The sequence below is a fragment of the Archocentrus centrarchus genome, chromosome 4, assembly GCF_007364275.1.
Source record: "Archocentrus centrarchus isolate MPI-CPG fArcCen1 chromosome 4, fArcCen1, whole genome shotgun sequence".
NCBI lineage: Eukaryota > Metazoa > Chordata > Actinopteri > Cichliformes > Cichlidae > Archocentrus > Archocentrus centrarchus.
The window spans coordinates 19,010,812-19,028,459 of record NC_044349.1 but is presented as its reverse complement, the minus strand read 5'-3'; the positions used below and the strand labels follow the sequence as shown (position 1 = coordinate 19,028,459).

General features: G+C 37.7%; 1 protein-coding gene across 1 annotated transcript in view; it reads left to right on the top strand.

Moving 5' to 3' along the window:
- Window positions 1-17,648, top strand: part of pex5la (peroxisomal biogenesis factor 5-like a) — a 107,844-nt gene that overhangs the window by 37,581 nt on the left and 52,615 nt on the right. Inside the window, exon 2 of the mRNA XM_030728103.1 lies at window positions 14,930-15,034. Within this exon, the coding sequence (XP_030583963.1) occupies window positions 14,930-15,034 (105 nt within the window). The remainder of the gene's footprint in view (window positions 1-14,929; window positions 15,035-17,648) is intronic.

Genomic DNA, 17,648 nt, shown 5'->3' with positions numbered 1-17,648 from the left:
CATTGCTTGACTTACTTTTATGAGCTTTGCTGCCAGGTCACTTGGGCTTCTGGGGAATGAACAATAAAGTCAATGTAATAACACTGTATAAGTCTATGCAGCCAAGAGAAGGTTGTCATTGCAGGGAAAGAAACAGAACAATTTTGCTCCCATGGCTATGTTTTCCTGGGGAAATTAATTTGCTATCTTCAATACTGCAAATGTATTATATTCAGTAATTCCTTTGGATTTCATAGATATATTTAATTTTCTTTCTACTGGTTAAAAGTGGCAATGGAGCCTTAGAAGTTTTCCTCCCTCTCTCAGTCCTCAGTTTGTACATGTTAGAACTTCTTTGGTGACTTTCTTTCTACAGTAGTTGTTGGTGCAGTTTGTGTAAGGTGAACTTCTTGTTCTCCTGCTGTCAGGAAATATTTAGTTTTGACCTATCCTGGAGCACCAGTTGTTTCTCACTGCTTGAAATCCTGTTTTGATTTTTCCCATCTCAGTTTACCATGTTTAGTCTTCAGTATACAGGGGCTCATTATACTTATAGCTTTAATTTAAAATATTCCATTTCTTTTTTATGAAATCAAACCTCAGCTTTTAATACTTATGTTTTTTTTTTGTTTTCCACAATAGCCACAGGATATATTTACATTCTACATTTATTACTTTATGTAGTATTATTTTCATCTGGTGGAATCTGGCTCTACTGCATTGAAATCCTATTGACAAACTAAAAAGGAGGGATTCAAAATGCAGTAATAACATCAGCTACCTTTTTATTACTAATGGCACTTTTTTACACCATGTCAGAGCTGTATAAGTTTACTACTAAGGTGCAGGGAACAATAAAAGGGTAAAGTCACAGGCTAAAGCACAGGTAAACACAGAAGCACTGTCACACAATGTCTTTCAGGTGCTAACTGTGACTCTCAAAAACGTTGGGGTCTACTAGTATACTTGTGCTGCACAAACAAAAATGATCTCCATCTGGACAGTTTAGGTGTTGTTGTTCACCTGCTTCAGTATAACACATTACTTTTGGCCTTCCCAGAACCTAACTCTGACCTCTCTGCTTACACTTATGGCCAAGGTGATAAGTAAGAGAAATGTGATAGTGTACATGAGGATGATAAATCCCAGAACATTCATTTGCTTGCTAATTGTAGCTCTCATTCCACAAACACACAGATAATAGCTGATTTTGAAATGCAATGAGAGAAATCATTTTAACTTTGGCCATAATTTATGTCTGGATTTCACTGGGCAAGCAGTGCCTGTCTTGCTTGCCCTGACGGAACGTCACTGCTATCTATTACCTTTGACTGAAAAAAAAACAGGACTAAACACTTAGTAAAAATGCTAAAATTTTAAAAAGAGTCAGGCAAATGTTATGACTCAAAGTTTTAGCTCCAGTGATTCAGCTCCAGTGATGAGTAATGTTTACTCATTACTGTATGCCAATGAACAAGGCTAACCTTGAATATGTTCTCTACAGCTAATATAGATGACATTATTTTCTCTTATGTGGAAAATAAACTAATTGGTGTGCAACTCTCATTCACAATACTGTGTATGCCCAGTAGTAACAAGAGCTACACCTGCACACCTCCAATGTTGTGTCTGTGCTACACAAAAATGTGTTCCGAAGGGTGGAACGATGTGGGTTTTATAGATAATTGGCAAAGTTTCTGGGGAAAACCTGGGCTTGCTAGGAGAGACGGCATCCATCCCACTTTGGATGGAGCAGCTCTTATTTCTAGAAATCTGGCCAAATTTATTAACCCTCCTAAAATGTGACTACCCAGGGTTGACATCAGGAAGCAGAGTGGTAGTCTTACACACCTTTCTGCAGCTTCTGCCCTCCTGCCAGCCCCCCAAAATCCCATCCCCATAGAGATGGTGCCTGCTCCCAGACCACCAAAACAAAAAAAAAACTAAACCACAAATCAGCAAAAAAACTATTTAAGCATAAAAATTTAATAAGAAAAAAATAACATATCATCCTTAACTGTTTATAGAGTAAAACAGTTAAATGTGGATTATTAAACATTAGGTCTCTGTCTTCCAAGTCCCTGTTTGTAAACAATTTAATAATTGATCAACATATTGATTTATTCTGCCTTACAGAAACCTGGTTACAGGTGTCTGTGTCTTTTGTCCTGTCTCTCTCTCCCCTCAGTCCCACACACCAGATGACTGCCCCATCCCTGAACCTGGTTCTGCCGGAGGTTTCTTCCTGTTAAAAAGGAATTTTGACTTCCCACTGTTGCCAAGTGCTTGCTCATAGGGGGTAATTTTGACTATTGGGTTTTCTATGTTTGCAAGCAACTGTTTGTTGTGATTTGGCACCATATAAATTGAATTGAATTGAATTGAATTGAATTGAATTGAATTGAATTGAATTGAATTGAATTGAATTGAACTGAATTGAATTGAACTGAATTGAATTGAACTGAATTGAATAGTGAGCATTAACTGTAGTGTGTTAGGGGTCTCAAACCCCGTAATGTATGTGCACTATAGTTAAGGCCACAAAATTGTCCTTAGCCTTATGACAGAATATACACTATATGAGGCAAAGTAAGCAAGCAAGTGAAAAAACAAGAAGATCAGAAGATAAATTGCTTTTTTTGTAAAGTACAAAGAGTAGCCGTTTTCATGTTGTACAGATGTTTTAATCATGTCATCAAGGAATCCTCACATATGTTTAACATACACTACCTTGCATCTGCTTGAACAAAAAGTCCTTCTCATTATATGCTCAACATTACAGCTCAGCTAACAAGCTGCCCCTCTTTCAGAACTAAATTAATTAACTTGTCAACCAAAATGAGAAGCAGCCCTTATTTTTGAAGCTGTCTCTATTCAAAATCACCCTTTGTAGCAGCAAGTGAAGGTTATGAATTTAAGAACACCAGTAAAGAGTTAGTCTTTTCTGAATCTGACTGCAAATTTCTTTATCTGAACTCTCCCATTGCTTCAGTGAATAATGGGCAACTATATATATATATTAGTATAGCCTACTCTCTGTCCCTTGGAGCTGACAAGACCATACAGAACTATCAATAGGTTTTCTAAAACAGAATAAGCTGTGCACAGATGGACTTCACTTTCAGGCTTTGCAGTTCTTTTTCACCTTTTCGACATGAGGACTCATTTAATTGGGAGAAAAAAATCAGGAATCAGGAGAAAAAAGAATCAATCTTCTGCTAAGAAGAGTGGAAGTCAAAACAAAGCCCATTACTTTGTGCCATGGTATCTGATAGTGGAGTCAGTCCTAGAGAATGGGGAAAAAAAGACCATAATAAAAGATAAACAGATCATGGAAGACAAAAGTTCCTCAAGTCAGAGATGTAATTCTTATTAAATACCATACACAGGTGAAAGTAATTACTAGCTATTTTCAAAGGAGACACTGCAAGGAACAAAATACATATTATTGACAGTTCAATTAGCTTTAAATCCTATTATCTTTTTTCATAGTTACCTTACCTTCAGACTCAATTCTGTGCACATCTTCTTTAATATTAGTAGCCTGAGTTATGCAGTGTAAAAATGTAAATATATGCAGTTATAATGACAAATGCCAGTGCTTTGTTCACTACTCAGAGCACTCGACCAAGCACATTCGCAACTGAAGATATCCTTATTTTTCTTTGCCAAAATGGATTCCATTTAATGAAATGTTCATGTGCCAAAATAAGAGAGTCTCGTGTGAATGCTCCATATGGGATGGGCCCAAAACTGTCAGTAATGAATACCACAAGTCACCTTTCACAGTGATGCTGACACTTTCTGAGTTGTTTCTCTCACCAGTTTACAAGTGCTTTCAGACAAGTGGAAACAGTGTCCAGTGTGCCTACATATTCATCATTCAAAGTGCATATTTTCTGGTGTAGGATGCCAATCCCCACCCCACCCACCCCCTTGTATGATCTAACTTGAAACTGACATGCTTTTTACATGCTCTGTGATCCCATGTTAATGTTTTATGAGCTCGGGCCTACGTTTCATGTTCACATTTCATCGTGAGCGAAGGATCCACACACTGTTCCAGTGCACATTTGAAAATATTATTTAGTATCATGTTGTGGTCTGTCAGCTTGCTTTTTTTGTGATCTCAACCCCTTTTTCAACTCTTGACACTCGGTGGGAGTTTTGTAAAGGAAGAAATCCTCCTGTCCTCCTGACCTCCTGATTTTTGATCCACCTTTATCTTTGACCAAAGATAAAGGTGAAGGTGCCTTTTATACATTTTAGAGGAAACATATTTTTTGAGCTTCTTAATATACAGACACTCTTACAGCATGTTAAAGTCAGTATACATTCTTTCTGTAAGGCAGCAGTGCTAACCACTGTGCTGCCATATTCCTCAGCCTATATTTCCACACCACATCATACCAGATGTAAGTAGCTAGTGGGTTAACTAAACCAGAAGATGGAACTATGACATGAGACCTTAGAAATGTATACTTTGGTCTCATATACAGACAAAAACATTATTTGCGTAAACCTCAATTTACTGTTGTATTTGAGTTGCATTGTACTGTTTCCTGGTCATGTTTACTGACTCTTGATCAGCAGATGAATTTAAAACTCTCCATTGTTCTGAGTATGCCTGAGGCTTCTTTTCCTTAGGTTTAAAAGCTGAGCGAACCCAAGCTAAGCAAACCTTTTGCTTTCTGTGTTGTTTCTCGGCTAATACCACCTAATACCAAATGGCTGACATAATTTCCTAAGTCAAAAACGTTGTGGTATGATAGCAAAAAAGATACCATAGACAGATGTTGTTTCCACTTAAAATAGTTGTCCAATCAGAACCTGTGTTATAAAAATGGTTGATATTGTTGACAGTGTTGCAGAGAGAAAGTAAATGTATGTGTCTCTTTTTTAAAATAAATTTCATGAGTTTTCTGTTCTTCTCACAGGTGAAAATGTTTCTGTTTTATTTATGAACGTCAAGAAGTACAGTACATTCAGGAGACTTATTTTGAAATTCTTTTCAACCAAGCCTAGACTTTGAGGAAAACACAACTAGCTGACAGTTATTCAAGTTTGAAGTGTTTGCTGGGTAAGGACTGTAGCACATTTATAAAACTGTTCTACTAACTAAGGACCATGTGAAGTTTGTTCCGTCGGCTGCTGTTCCAAAGGATGAAGGTGAAATGTCTGACAGCAAATACCAGCTTGTTTGTTACAGTATTAAGCCATCACTATAGACAGAATAAAACATAGAGATAAATTTTGGTCATACTGTGTTTTTATCTGGGGTGTGCTCATTGGCTAATGATTTGTTATTGAGAAGTCAATAGCCAATAAGCTTCGTTTCTTGACACATCCAGTTTCAAAACAGCAAGCTGGTGACAGAAAAAGCACTTTTCTTAAGCCTTTAAAGTGAGACTTCACAAACAGTGTGTGATGTCACAGTAACTATGTCTGTAATGTCACCCATTGGTTTCTTTAATTTATGCTGGCTATGGATGTTGCACTGTGTGTCCATATACAATAAGTTACATGCCCCTGATTTCTTTGGCCTGTTTAAAGATTGTCATATATATATATATATATATATATATATATATATAGAGAGAGAGAGAAAGAGAGAGAGAGAGAAACAACACTTTTTATTTATTATGTGAGGATTTTGTCCCATTGTCTGGAACAGAAGACTGAAATTCTGTGAGTGTTTGTATGTCTGTATTAAATGTGGCATTAGTTAAAGGCCTTTTATATGTCGAAAAGATAAAAGGGTACGGTCTGGTTACACTGTAAATAGATTAATCTTTTTTTGCCTCAGTTGCTCTCAACACACCTGTTTTGCCTAAGATAGAGACACAAAAATAAAAAACTGGATTAAAATGTTAAACGATACACCTGATGTAATTTATGGTGCAAACGATGGATGGGCAGGTTTTTGTAGAGAGCGGGGTCATGCTGCTCTCAAATATAGGAGGACTGTCTTGTGATCAGAAAGGGATCCTTTTCATTCCCATTTATCATTATTAGTAGAGAGATGCAGTCAGATAGTTCTTGGGGTCAGAAAATGGCTGGAACGGATACAGAATTCTATTTTTTTGGAAGGGGGGGCGGGGGGGCGGGGGGGGGGGGGGCAAAGTGGAACGTATGTAAACTCCTCTGCACTAAGAGTCTGCTGCATCCTGCCAGTGACTGCACTTGGTTCTTACTGGTGTGAATTCAGGAGGTAGATTCATGGGTGATTGAGCCATAGCGGTCTGGTACACACTCAGCAGCGTGCTACCTTGGCACTAATTTTGTTTAAGCCATGTTTTCTCAGTTCTCCTAGGGAGCAGCAGTCTGTAAATCCTCAGGGACAGCTTTTTTGCCATCTATCCCCATTATAAGGCATTACCATCCTCTGCCTTTCCCAGAGTGTCACTTCATTTTTGTGAAAGCTCTGCCATAGCGCATCCTCCCCGTAATGAAATACATCCAGTTCTGGTGCACTGAAATTAGGTTTACAGGGAAACTGTGGAATGATGATGTTCCTGTATATAAATCTAACCTTATTATAGCGTGTTGATGAAACCACAGTTAATTAATTCTTTGCTGATAAATTGAGGACTGCATCTATGCTACAGTAAACATTGTTGGATCCACCATTAGTTATAAGACGTGGCTTGCTGTAAATAATATTTTAGTGTCACCTCACACCAGCTTGTTTGTGAATTTGGGTTTCATGTCTGATTCCGTTGGGCTCTATTAAATCTAGCCTGTGGAGATTTGGTCTCTAACAGAGCTACGGAGACATTTTTCTTTCAGTGGGACCCTGCTTTGTTTGTCTTATCTGCACTATAGACTGAGTATAAAAATAGGTGTTTTTTATGCTTGCTTGCATCTTCACGAACCTGGATATCATTCATCCTTAGCAATGTCCATTATATGAATATAATGGATCGCGTCCACAGATTTTAGGTCCATTCAAAAGATAAACAAAGTGTTATTTTCTAGTATCACTTTTAAAGATGCTACATGTAAAAGAAAAAGAAACATAACATTGGCAGCTTTTGAGTTCAAGTTTTTTAATACTTTATGCTTGTCTCTCATGTTTCTACTTATGTAGGTGACACTTGAGTAAACTAAAGCAAACTCAGAAAAAAAAAATTCTTGGATCTGATTTACAGTGATTTTTTAGTAGTAAATACTGCTGGAGCAGAAATGCAGCCATGTGGAGGTTTTCAGCAAATCACTTGAAACCTCTTTTTTTGACTGAGACACTTAAAGCGTCACCAAAGCTTAAATCCACACAGACTTTTCTGTCACATTTCTAGGGGAGGCATTAGTTAGGCATTAGTTACAGGCAGACACTTATACAGATCACCTGCAACCTAGTAATTTGTGGGTGGAAGTGTGCAAATAGAATAAGCTGATTTACTTCACAAGATAAATTAAATTTACTTTCAATTTTATTTTAATAAATGCACTCATGAATTGGTGTAATCTGATTTTGAGGAGAAGATGAGGATTGATACGACAGATGAAGTGAAGACTGTTTAGCATAGCCCAGCATAAAGACAGGAAGGCACAGCTTGCAGATTTTAATGTGGTAAATTTCAGTATCTGTCTTGTTGTTTTTAAATGTACCAAAAAATGTGTTGATGGCACAAGGTGTGGTTTTACAAGGGTTAAAAAAAAATTACAAGCTAAACAGGTGCTCCAACTACACATTAACCACACAGAAATGAGAATGCAGTGCATTTTCATTTCTAACACATAGAAGAAATTAAATATACCCCTTTAAAAACATACATAAATATTAGTTTTACCAGATGGTGAAATTGTTTAAATTATAAGAAGTTTTAATGTCATTACAAAAATCACTTCAGGAAAACCCTTTGTTATTCTGGAACGGTGATAGAATTGTTACTGCATTACATAACATTACAACACAAAACAATTAAAATAAAAAAAGCTTTCTGCAGCCATTGATGCATCTAATTAGTTCTGTGGCTTGAAGTGCAGTGCTGTTATGGAGGAAATGAGTTAACCAAGGCATCAAAAACCTGATTAGACATGAGAAATGAATCCACCATGCTGTGTTTCAGGATCATAATTATGTGCACTTTTGAATAATTGCATTTAAAATAAGATAATTTCCCACAAGCACAAAAGAACATTGCTTTACAAACTAAATAGTGTCCTTTAAATTAGTTTTAGGCTTTGAGAGTTAGATCATGTCTAGAGCTGAGACATGTTTATTAGCCCAGCAGTGACTTAATGTCACAATTCTCAGGTCTTTATAAACTACTCAGGGAGCACAAGTGGGTACTAAAAGTTCTCAGCAGACAAGCTTTAGTGTAGAAGGCAGTTATTTGTACTGGAGCATAAATTTCCTTCAGCTGCAGGATGTAATTTTGAACATGATTTGTATTAGCCTCCTCCAACAAAGAAATCTTTCGTCTTAATGTGACGCTGCTGCATAGACTCACACTGTACGGTGCAAGCCAATAGTTTCTGACAGTGATGGATGAGCTGCTGTAAGCACAATAAATTACCTAAATGATTTTTCAAGCACATCGGGTTGCAGCTTTCAGTGGCATGTTTGCTGCCAGAGTTCCCCATTCATTATAAGAAGCTATCCCCATAACAAGTATGAAAGCCAGTAAACATGGCACAAAATGTCACACTGATAGAAAACCTTCCTATGAGCAACCTTGGTTTAAATGTCAGCAGTAAAAGTGAGGACCTACGGAAATATTTATAGGTATATTAGCCTGCCTTATCCACAGTATTAACACTGTTGGAAGTCAGTTATTGACTTTAATATCTTGAGTGTTCAGTGTCTTATAGCAGACTAAAGCTCACTCTGTGTGTGTGTGTGTGTGTGTGTGTGTGTGTGTGTGTGTGTGTGTGTGTGTGTGTGTGTGTGTGTGTGTGTGTGTGTGTGTGTGTGTTCGAAATTCTATTCTCAAAAACAATGAGTTATATGTTTTTTCACCTGTACTGTGCAACAGTCTCAAGCCATCCCTCATGTCTTTATAATTTCTTATAAAAGAGCAATAGTTCAGCAATAGTTCTCCAGGATTTCTGAAGGTTTTTCTTTTTTTTTTTCTTTGGAAATCTATTTATGAAAAATGCCAAAGACAACACAGTTTGACAGACATGAAATAGTATTTTTGCACCAACAAGGTGAGCCCCAAAAAGCTATTGGCTGTAGTCCTAGTATATTGCTGCATGGTGAATAGTGTGTCCTTAAAAATTTTAGGAAACTGGACAAGTGGAGGACAAAGAAGAAGTGGCGGACCTAAAAACAACAACAACAACAACAAAACGGTCTACAGTAGGTGAAATCTATCTGAAAGTCATGTCCTAATAAAATAGGAACAATCCAGAAAGCTGCATCTGGCCCTTCAGTTCATTCATCTACTGTTTGTCATTCCTAAGAAGCCATTCTTAAGGAAAGGATAAAAGGCTGTGGTGTGCAAAATTACATAAGAACTGGACTGAAATTAATGGCAACAGGTCTCATGGAGTGATGAATCAAAATCTGAGATTTTTTTTTTTCAAACAAATTATGTATGGAGGGGTTGAGGAGAGAGGTACAGCCATCTGTAAAACACAGCTCTGTCATGGTTTGGTGCTGCAATTCAGCCAGTAGTGCTAAGGATCTTATGAACGCAGTCAAGAAATATTTTCATGTTTTAATAAATTGCTGCACCTATTTCCCCATTTTCCTAGCAAAATATAAAGAATTGAGGAGTGTTTTGAGACTTTTGCACAGTACTTGTATATTTATTACAGAAATAATTGAAGAATTTAAATTGTTTGATAAAGTTAGGGAGGACATAATAAAGAAAGCAACTGCCTGTGTGGTGACTGTGTAGAGAGAGAGATGCACAACTGATAATTTTCTCTCATAGTGTTAATCCTAGTCCACTGCACAAGTCCAAAAGTATTCACCTCAATTTTTGTGTCTACTTGCTGCTACATCAGTGACAAAACACTGGTTATTTTCAGCACTAGAAGCTCGAATGAAGCTCTGCTCTGAAACCTGAACTTTAGCTTTTGTAAAAGGATGTATTTCTGTATCGAGAATCTGCCTTGTTTATTTACACCTTCTGTTTGAGTCAGTCAGGATGCTCCAGTGGTTCATTTATTATTATTATTTGCCACCATATATCAGCTCACAGCACTCAGTAGTGCAGCAAATATTTTCCACTCAAATCCACAGAGTATAAGCTCATCCCTGGCTATGATCAATTTTCCATTTCCACAGAGGGACTCAGCTATTGTTTGTGGCTTCTCTCTGGAGCCAAGAGCAAAACATGAAAAAGGTAAGAGGCTAAAGGTGTTCCAGGAGCACAAAGAGATACATCAAAAACTATACTGCATTATCACAGTAAGCTCCTACTGTACCATGTGGCTAATATGACATGGCAATGGATTTCAACTTTCTGGCCAAGCTATAAAATAAAGAGAGGGATTGATGTTATTTCCTTATTTATTACCATATCTGAAAATTTTGAAAGGAGATCAAATATCCCAGTGAAACTTCCTGTTTATATCAATGCTTTATTTGTGCCTCCTATCTAAGAATGTTCCTCCTGTGTTGTACAAGACTCAGCTGTCAACATTTAATCATGTAGATTTTCACTTTTATTTCCTCATTAATTATTTTAAATAAGCACAAGTTTTTAATAAGTAATGCATTAAATTCCCTCAAAAAGTACACTGAAACCACTGTACCAAAACACATATTAACCAAATTTACTTCAGGAAAAAAGAGGTTTACTGCAAAGCATAAAGATAGTTTTTATCTCTATAGTTCCAGCCTGTATGATGGCTGAAACTGTATAGAATCCACCAGGTTTAATCGTATTCAGGTTTACGCACGATTAAGGGAATGGCTGCTTTGAGTGAGACGTGTGAGGAGACTATAGTTGCAAGATGTCTGATCAAGTCTGTGAGCTAACGATCTCAACCATGTTTGTGATGTTGGTTCCTTTTGGGGAATTTTTAATATAGTTCTAAAGAAATAACATGACATGACTAAAATACACGAAGTCTGTATTCATGTTTTTTTTGGTGAGTGAAAGTCTACTGGTAAAAATGCGGTCACTTCTATTTCCAAAAAAACAATATGGCCACAACTAAATGCCAAATTAATGCATGATATTACTGTAGGTGTGCCCTCACTAACAAGTGAGGAAGATATCTGTATCTGGAAAGTAAAAAAGGAAAAAAAGGTATTTTTTTCTAGTTTTGATGTCAAAGGTAATCAGAGTTATAACCCTCCACATGTGAACATTTAAAATAAATGTTCTCATGTCCAGTGTCTAGTTTAAGTGAGCCACCAAAAAGGCGTCATATATTCATCTCCTATGAGATCAAAATTGAAAAATGCACAATATTGCTAATATCTAGTATGATAGAAAAAAATCATCTCTAAAGAGATTTTGTAAAAAAGCTTAATTTCTTTGTGTGCCAGTGAATGCCAAAGAAGATATAAAAATCCAAATATATAGTTAGAATTATAAATTGATCATTACTCCAGGTCACTTTGTCTTTATTGTTTGAGATGCATTACTTGGCAGTGCACTGCAGTGTAATCCATTTTGAAATGAGGAGATAGGCACTGAAATGAGGAGAAATGAATACTCACGGCTTTGTCTAATGTTGAACTGCTTAGTGGGTAATATTAAGTTTGATGAGATTTTGTCTCAAACTGTCCTACACAGAAAACAGTTTCAATGGGTAGTTAAAGCAGCTTTTGGACAAAAGTTTAAACACGTTAAACTCAACACTACCCGTGGGAACAGGTAGTAACTGAATGTAGCTTGAATGTAGCTGATCTGGCCATAAACAGCTGTCAAACACACAGTAAATAAAAATATGATGCCCACGGAACAGCAACCATTCAAATTAATAACGCCTGCCATTGTTAACCTCTCATTAGTCATATTCATCATTGTTAAATCTGAGTGTAGACAGAGACAGCTAAAGAACAAATAAGTGCAATAATTTGATATGACTGTTTAGTCTCACCCAAGAAAATAAATACAACTGTGACACTTAGTTCTCTAGACCGTTATATGTTTCCATATATGTACAAGCTCAACAGGCTTATGTCACTATGAATTTTCTGGGTTTTGCTTTGAAATTGGTAAAACTTACAAATTGCATCAGAGTGATAATCACAAGGTGGTAGATGGGAGACTGTAAATAGATTTTCTGAGAGAAACAGCAACATTTATGTACTGTGCCGCCAAGAGCACCAAATGACTGCATGATGCTGCAGTCAGTCTCATCTACTGTGTATAATTTACTGAATATTTCAGAGCAACAACTTAATTGTCAAATCTACAGTTTTAACTTCTAAGGTCAAAGTGAACACTGATGATAACCCTAGTTTAACTGTTCAGTCACACAGGCCTAGAGACTGGTCAGTGACCCCCCCCCCCTCAACCAATTTGCATGTTGTTCCTGGAGGTTGATGGATTGATGGATTGATGGAGATTTTGTCTTCATGAAATTGGTTGCTAAAAAAATTGTATCACAAAGAGGTTTTGGTACTGTGTACCTCTTTGTGACCAGTGTCACCTAGCAAGCAACTGCCAGCAACCTCCTGCAACCACTCACCAACTGGTCAGGGGCCTGTGTGGCTGGGGCCTAAGCACATGCACACTGCGATAAACAGAAAATCTTTTTGATTGACCACACATTGCCTTTGAAACACTACCAGGACTCCTGTTTATAATACTGTGCACTGTTTTTCAAGTCAATTGGCAGGTAGGACTTTAATTGATCTGTAAATGTAAACTGTCTCTTAATGTAATCCCAGACTGACTCCATGACATTGAGATTAGGGCTCCTTGGGGACCATACCATCTATTACAGAATACTTGATTTTCCATTAGCTGAAGAAACTGCAGACTTTCATAATTTGGGACAGATCAGATGCCTGATGGTAATGAACTACTAAAGTTCCTCAAACATTTGCACAGTAATGTATATATAATCATTTTTAGGGAATAAAAATCTGCCACCTTGGCAAGAAATTACACTGAAAAACATAAAAGGTTAGCCAAGGCTATAAGCCAGTACAAACTGAGCACAAGTCTGGTGAACAGTCTAAACTGCTGGCTCATGTAGTGACTGCACATACGGCACAGAAGGAAGATTCAATTATTTTTCAAAACTATATCTTCTGCCATTCAGTCTAAACAACTAACAACAAATGTTTATGCTTCATTAAAGCTTTTCTAATTCATCTCCGGCCATGTAAATGCTGGCAGCATCTTATCGAGACATGTTCATTTATACTGAGTAAGTCTAAGCGAGAGAGAGGGAGCAGGTGGCTTTTGGGACTCTATTAAGAGCATTAGGCTTTCAAGGAAAGTCTCCCTCAGGCGCATGCATTTTGCGACATGATCAGTTGAGGAAATTAGGGGAGAAAAGCCTAATTCATTCTACTGGAAAGTGGAAATGTGAAAAAAGCCCTAATAAGATCTAGCTAAAAGGCTTCTAGTGTGCTTCATGCTCTGTCTGAATGGGCAGCCTCACAAAATGCAGAAACTCAAACGTGATGAACAGCAGTTTTTGTGTCTTGCTGGTCAGCAGATTTAATTGCAGGATGACAAGCCATTTCCTGAGAAGCGAGATGTGTAGTCTCCTGTGAAGTGGTGATTCAGTGACATCTGTGTGTCTTGAAATGATTAATAGCATACACTACTGTCTATCTTCTGGCAGTGGGCAAAACATGAAGTGAGGGTAAGTCGTTGCTGGTTTCTGCAGGACAGCTGCTGCCACAAAGCCAAGGTGAAGAGGATGACAGTAGGCTGGGAAAATCAATTTGACCTGTTATATAATCTATTTTATTGTTATGTAATGTAGCCTCTGCAATTATCGGAGGAGCTTTGAACAGTTGTTTTCCTATGAGAGGTTGTAGGTGGTATTAGGATGTCAGGGCAGCTTAAGCTCAGAGGGAGGTTTTAGACAAGTTACTGGATATAAGTGTACAGTTTGACCATATCACTACAGTTAAGTGAAACATACAAAGCATTCAACTGTATGAGAAGCTGAAAAATAATCTTTCATGTGCGTACTAACCAGTATGAGTGTCACTGACTTGACCCCCCCCCCCCCCCCCCCCCCCCCCCCGTACATTCAAAGGCCCTGTCAGCAATCAAACTATAGACTTTTTGATTATGCTATTTTACTAAACCACGGTGAAAGAAGTTTTATTTATATTAACTTGTAGGAAATCAACTGAGCTCCACAGGAAGTGAAAATTAAAACAGAAATTTCAATTAGTTCAATTAGTGCGCTCATCAAAATGTGATTGTTTTCTCTTTTTCTCCCCATCCTTTCACAAGTTTTGGTCTTTTTTAATATAACAGATGAGTAGATCAGGCGGATTTGTGTAGTATCCGTCATACAGTAGGTTTTGAAATTTTACCACGCTGGTTTCAATTGTCTTGGTTTTTCAGTTTAACAGGCTAAATATACGCAGCTTTATCACATGAGAAGAATAAAATTTAAAATATTTATATGTAAGAAGCTGAAACCTGTTTCTTTATGCACTGCAGTTATAGCTGAGATCACATAGCATAATTTGTTAGAAGAAACTTTTTAAACTTTTTAATTACCTCTTGCAGTTACACCCATATTGGAGCCTTACACTCTGTATAATGAGTTCTCTATAATCTGCTGTCGTCACAGTGTGCAAAAGTGCTGCTGTGGACAACCATACTCATCTGTCTACAGTCAACCCTCTACATTGTGCAGTGACCTTCGTTTCATTGCCATAGTCTTGTGGAAATGTCTTTAGTTGATGTTTTGATTATTAAATACTCCCACGCACTGTAGTATTTTCCATCATCATAAGGTAAAGTATTCTCTGTAAGATGCCCTGGATGGGGGCAAAACATACTGAGTTGTCCAATTGTCCTGACACAAGTCATTGTTGATTTCACTGTTGTAGGGGAAAGACTCTAGGGCTGCAGATAAGACTGTTGCCATGGTCCTGAAGGAGATACCAAGTAAGGCGTCATCAGAAGGGAAGCCCCTCCTCACAGTGACTACCAAGGTGGGCAGATCCATTTCAGAAACACCCCACCCCCAATTCCCAGCCCTCACCCCCTGGCTTTAAGTGGAATGTCCTCCTGTGTTGGTCATACTGAAACATTAGCAAAGCTTTGAGTGTCCTATAACTGACCTCTACTGTCTACTAACTCATTACTTGAACCTTATGACTGTTGTATCTAACAAAGAAGCAAAAATTATCTCATTTCCAGCTGCTCTATGGGGTATAAAACCCTTCTACTGCATCACTACATTTGTACAAACAGAGCGTAATGATGTTATGATCTACAGACGTAGCCTCAAATTCACTGCAATTATTCCTGTGACTTTTTATCTTTTCCAATTAGCCTCTGCAAGACTCATAGTGCTCTTCTACTTATATATTTAACACTGTATGGGGGGGATTAACCAGCGGGTCACCACAAATTTCATGTCCCATTCATAATCAGGTCAGTAAAACTTCCCCGTGAACTTTTTACACCTCATAAGCAGCTAATCCTCAGCACAAACAGTGTTTGAATGCATTTCCAAAAATGCTATGTCACACAGCATGGCATTGAGCTATTGGTGGAGTTCTCTGTACCAAATACTGCAGCAAATTACTGTAGCTGTTGCTGAGCTTTTCACTTCTCTTTTGCTTTTTAAGTGGTAAAGCAGGATGGAATCCATGCACCAAATGCCAATATGAGTTTTCTTGCTCTGTGCTTGATTGCTTCTGTACAGTGTGTATGTGAGTGCTGCTGCTACTGTGTGTGTGTGTCTCTTGTATCTATGTCTATGTTTTAATAACCCGTGGCATGCTTTACTCTTGTTTTACTTTCTAATACAATGTATTGTTTGAAAAATTGTCATACAAGCAAAATAATCCTCTTGCTCAAGTGAAGGGGATTTAATTATAGCCCAGAATCTGCTGAGTTGACACTAACAATACATGGCTTTAAGATTTAAGAAATATACGTTTGGAGAGACTTGCATAAACAAGATAAACAATATACATTTTACTCAAACTGACACAATGTCTATTCCAGGATAGACTACTTGCTTATGTATAACTCTGACACAGATTAAAGGAATGTGAAATAAGCCAGAGAGACTTATCTGATATGGAACATAGTCACAAAACAACACTATGGAGACCTAAGGTCAGTTTGCTAAATAATCCTGTGTTTAAGCAAATATTAAAGGAAGAATTGGCAACATATCTCAAGAACAAAGATGCCTTCGCTGCAATTTTATGGGATGCAGCGAAGGCAGGGGTCTCATAATATCAGAAACAGCTTTTGCTAAAAGGGTGAAAACCCAATGACTCCTAGATCTACAAAAACAGCTGCTGGCTCTGGAACAGCAGCACAGAAAATCCGGAAACCCACAACTTCTTTTAGAAACAAAACCACTCAAACAGGAAATTGACAAAATTTACAGTGAAGAGGTGGAGAAAAAGCTTAGATTTACAAGACAGAGATACTAAAAGGTACATTCTAAAGCTGCCAAATTCTTAGCCTTGAGGTTGCGCGAACAGCAATCTGATGCTACAGTTTTTAAAATTAAAGACCCTTCCACTAAAAATATTACACCTGAATTAGAAGAAATACAAAAAGCTTTTGAAAAATTCTTTCGGGCCAATTGATGCCTGTACAGTTGATGGTTTCTTGAGCCACCTGGACCTGCCGTCTCTAGGTACATAATGAAACATTAACAAAAGCAATCACAGCTGAAGAAATAGATAAGCTTATCTCCTCTTTGAAACAAACAAATCCCCGAGACCTGACGGATTGCTGGGGGAATGGTATAAGTCAATGAGAGAACAATAAAGTGTTCTAATACCAATAATAGTAGAAAGCTTTAACTTTATTTTTAGGGAGGGGTCCCCCACCACCACCACCCCATCATGGAGGGAGGTCACCATTTCACTAATTCCTAAAGAGGGGAAAGACCTGACAGAATGTGATTCGTATAGACCTATTAGTGTTCTGAACCAGGATTACAAACTTTTTGCAGCTATCTTAACTAAAAGTATGGAGGAAGTGTTGCCCTTCCTGACTGATAAAGACCAGACAGGATTTGTCCATGGAAGGCAAACTCAGGAGAATATAAAGAGGACTCTCAACACAATAGAATATATAAAAAAGAAAAAGAAAAAGTATTTCTACTAAATATGGATGTGGAGAAGACATTCGACTCAGTGGGTTGGAAGTTTCTCTGTAAAGTCACGGAAAAATTTGGCTTCCTTAAGAACTTCCTTCAGTGCATCAAAACTCTATACACAGGTCCTACAGCCTGAATTAGAGTGAATGGGAGTCTCTCTGGGACTATACCTTTATTGCATGGGTGCCACCGAGGCTGCCCAGCCAACCCAGGGCTCTTCAATTTATTTATTGAGCCACTTGCTCAAGCTATCAGGCAAGATCCTGATTTACAGGGTATAACAATAAGAGGCTCAGGATACAAGATATGCGATGTTTTGGTCAGCTTAATGAACCCAGAGGCTGGGGTCCCCAGGCGAATCAACTTGTTAGAATTGTATGGCAACCGATCAGGCTATACTCTAAATATCAAAAAGTCTTAGCCTTTAACTTTAGCCCTGCACCTGATTTAGAAACAAATTACAAGTTTAATTG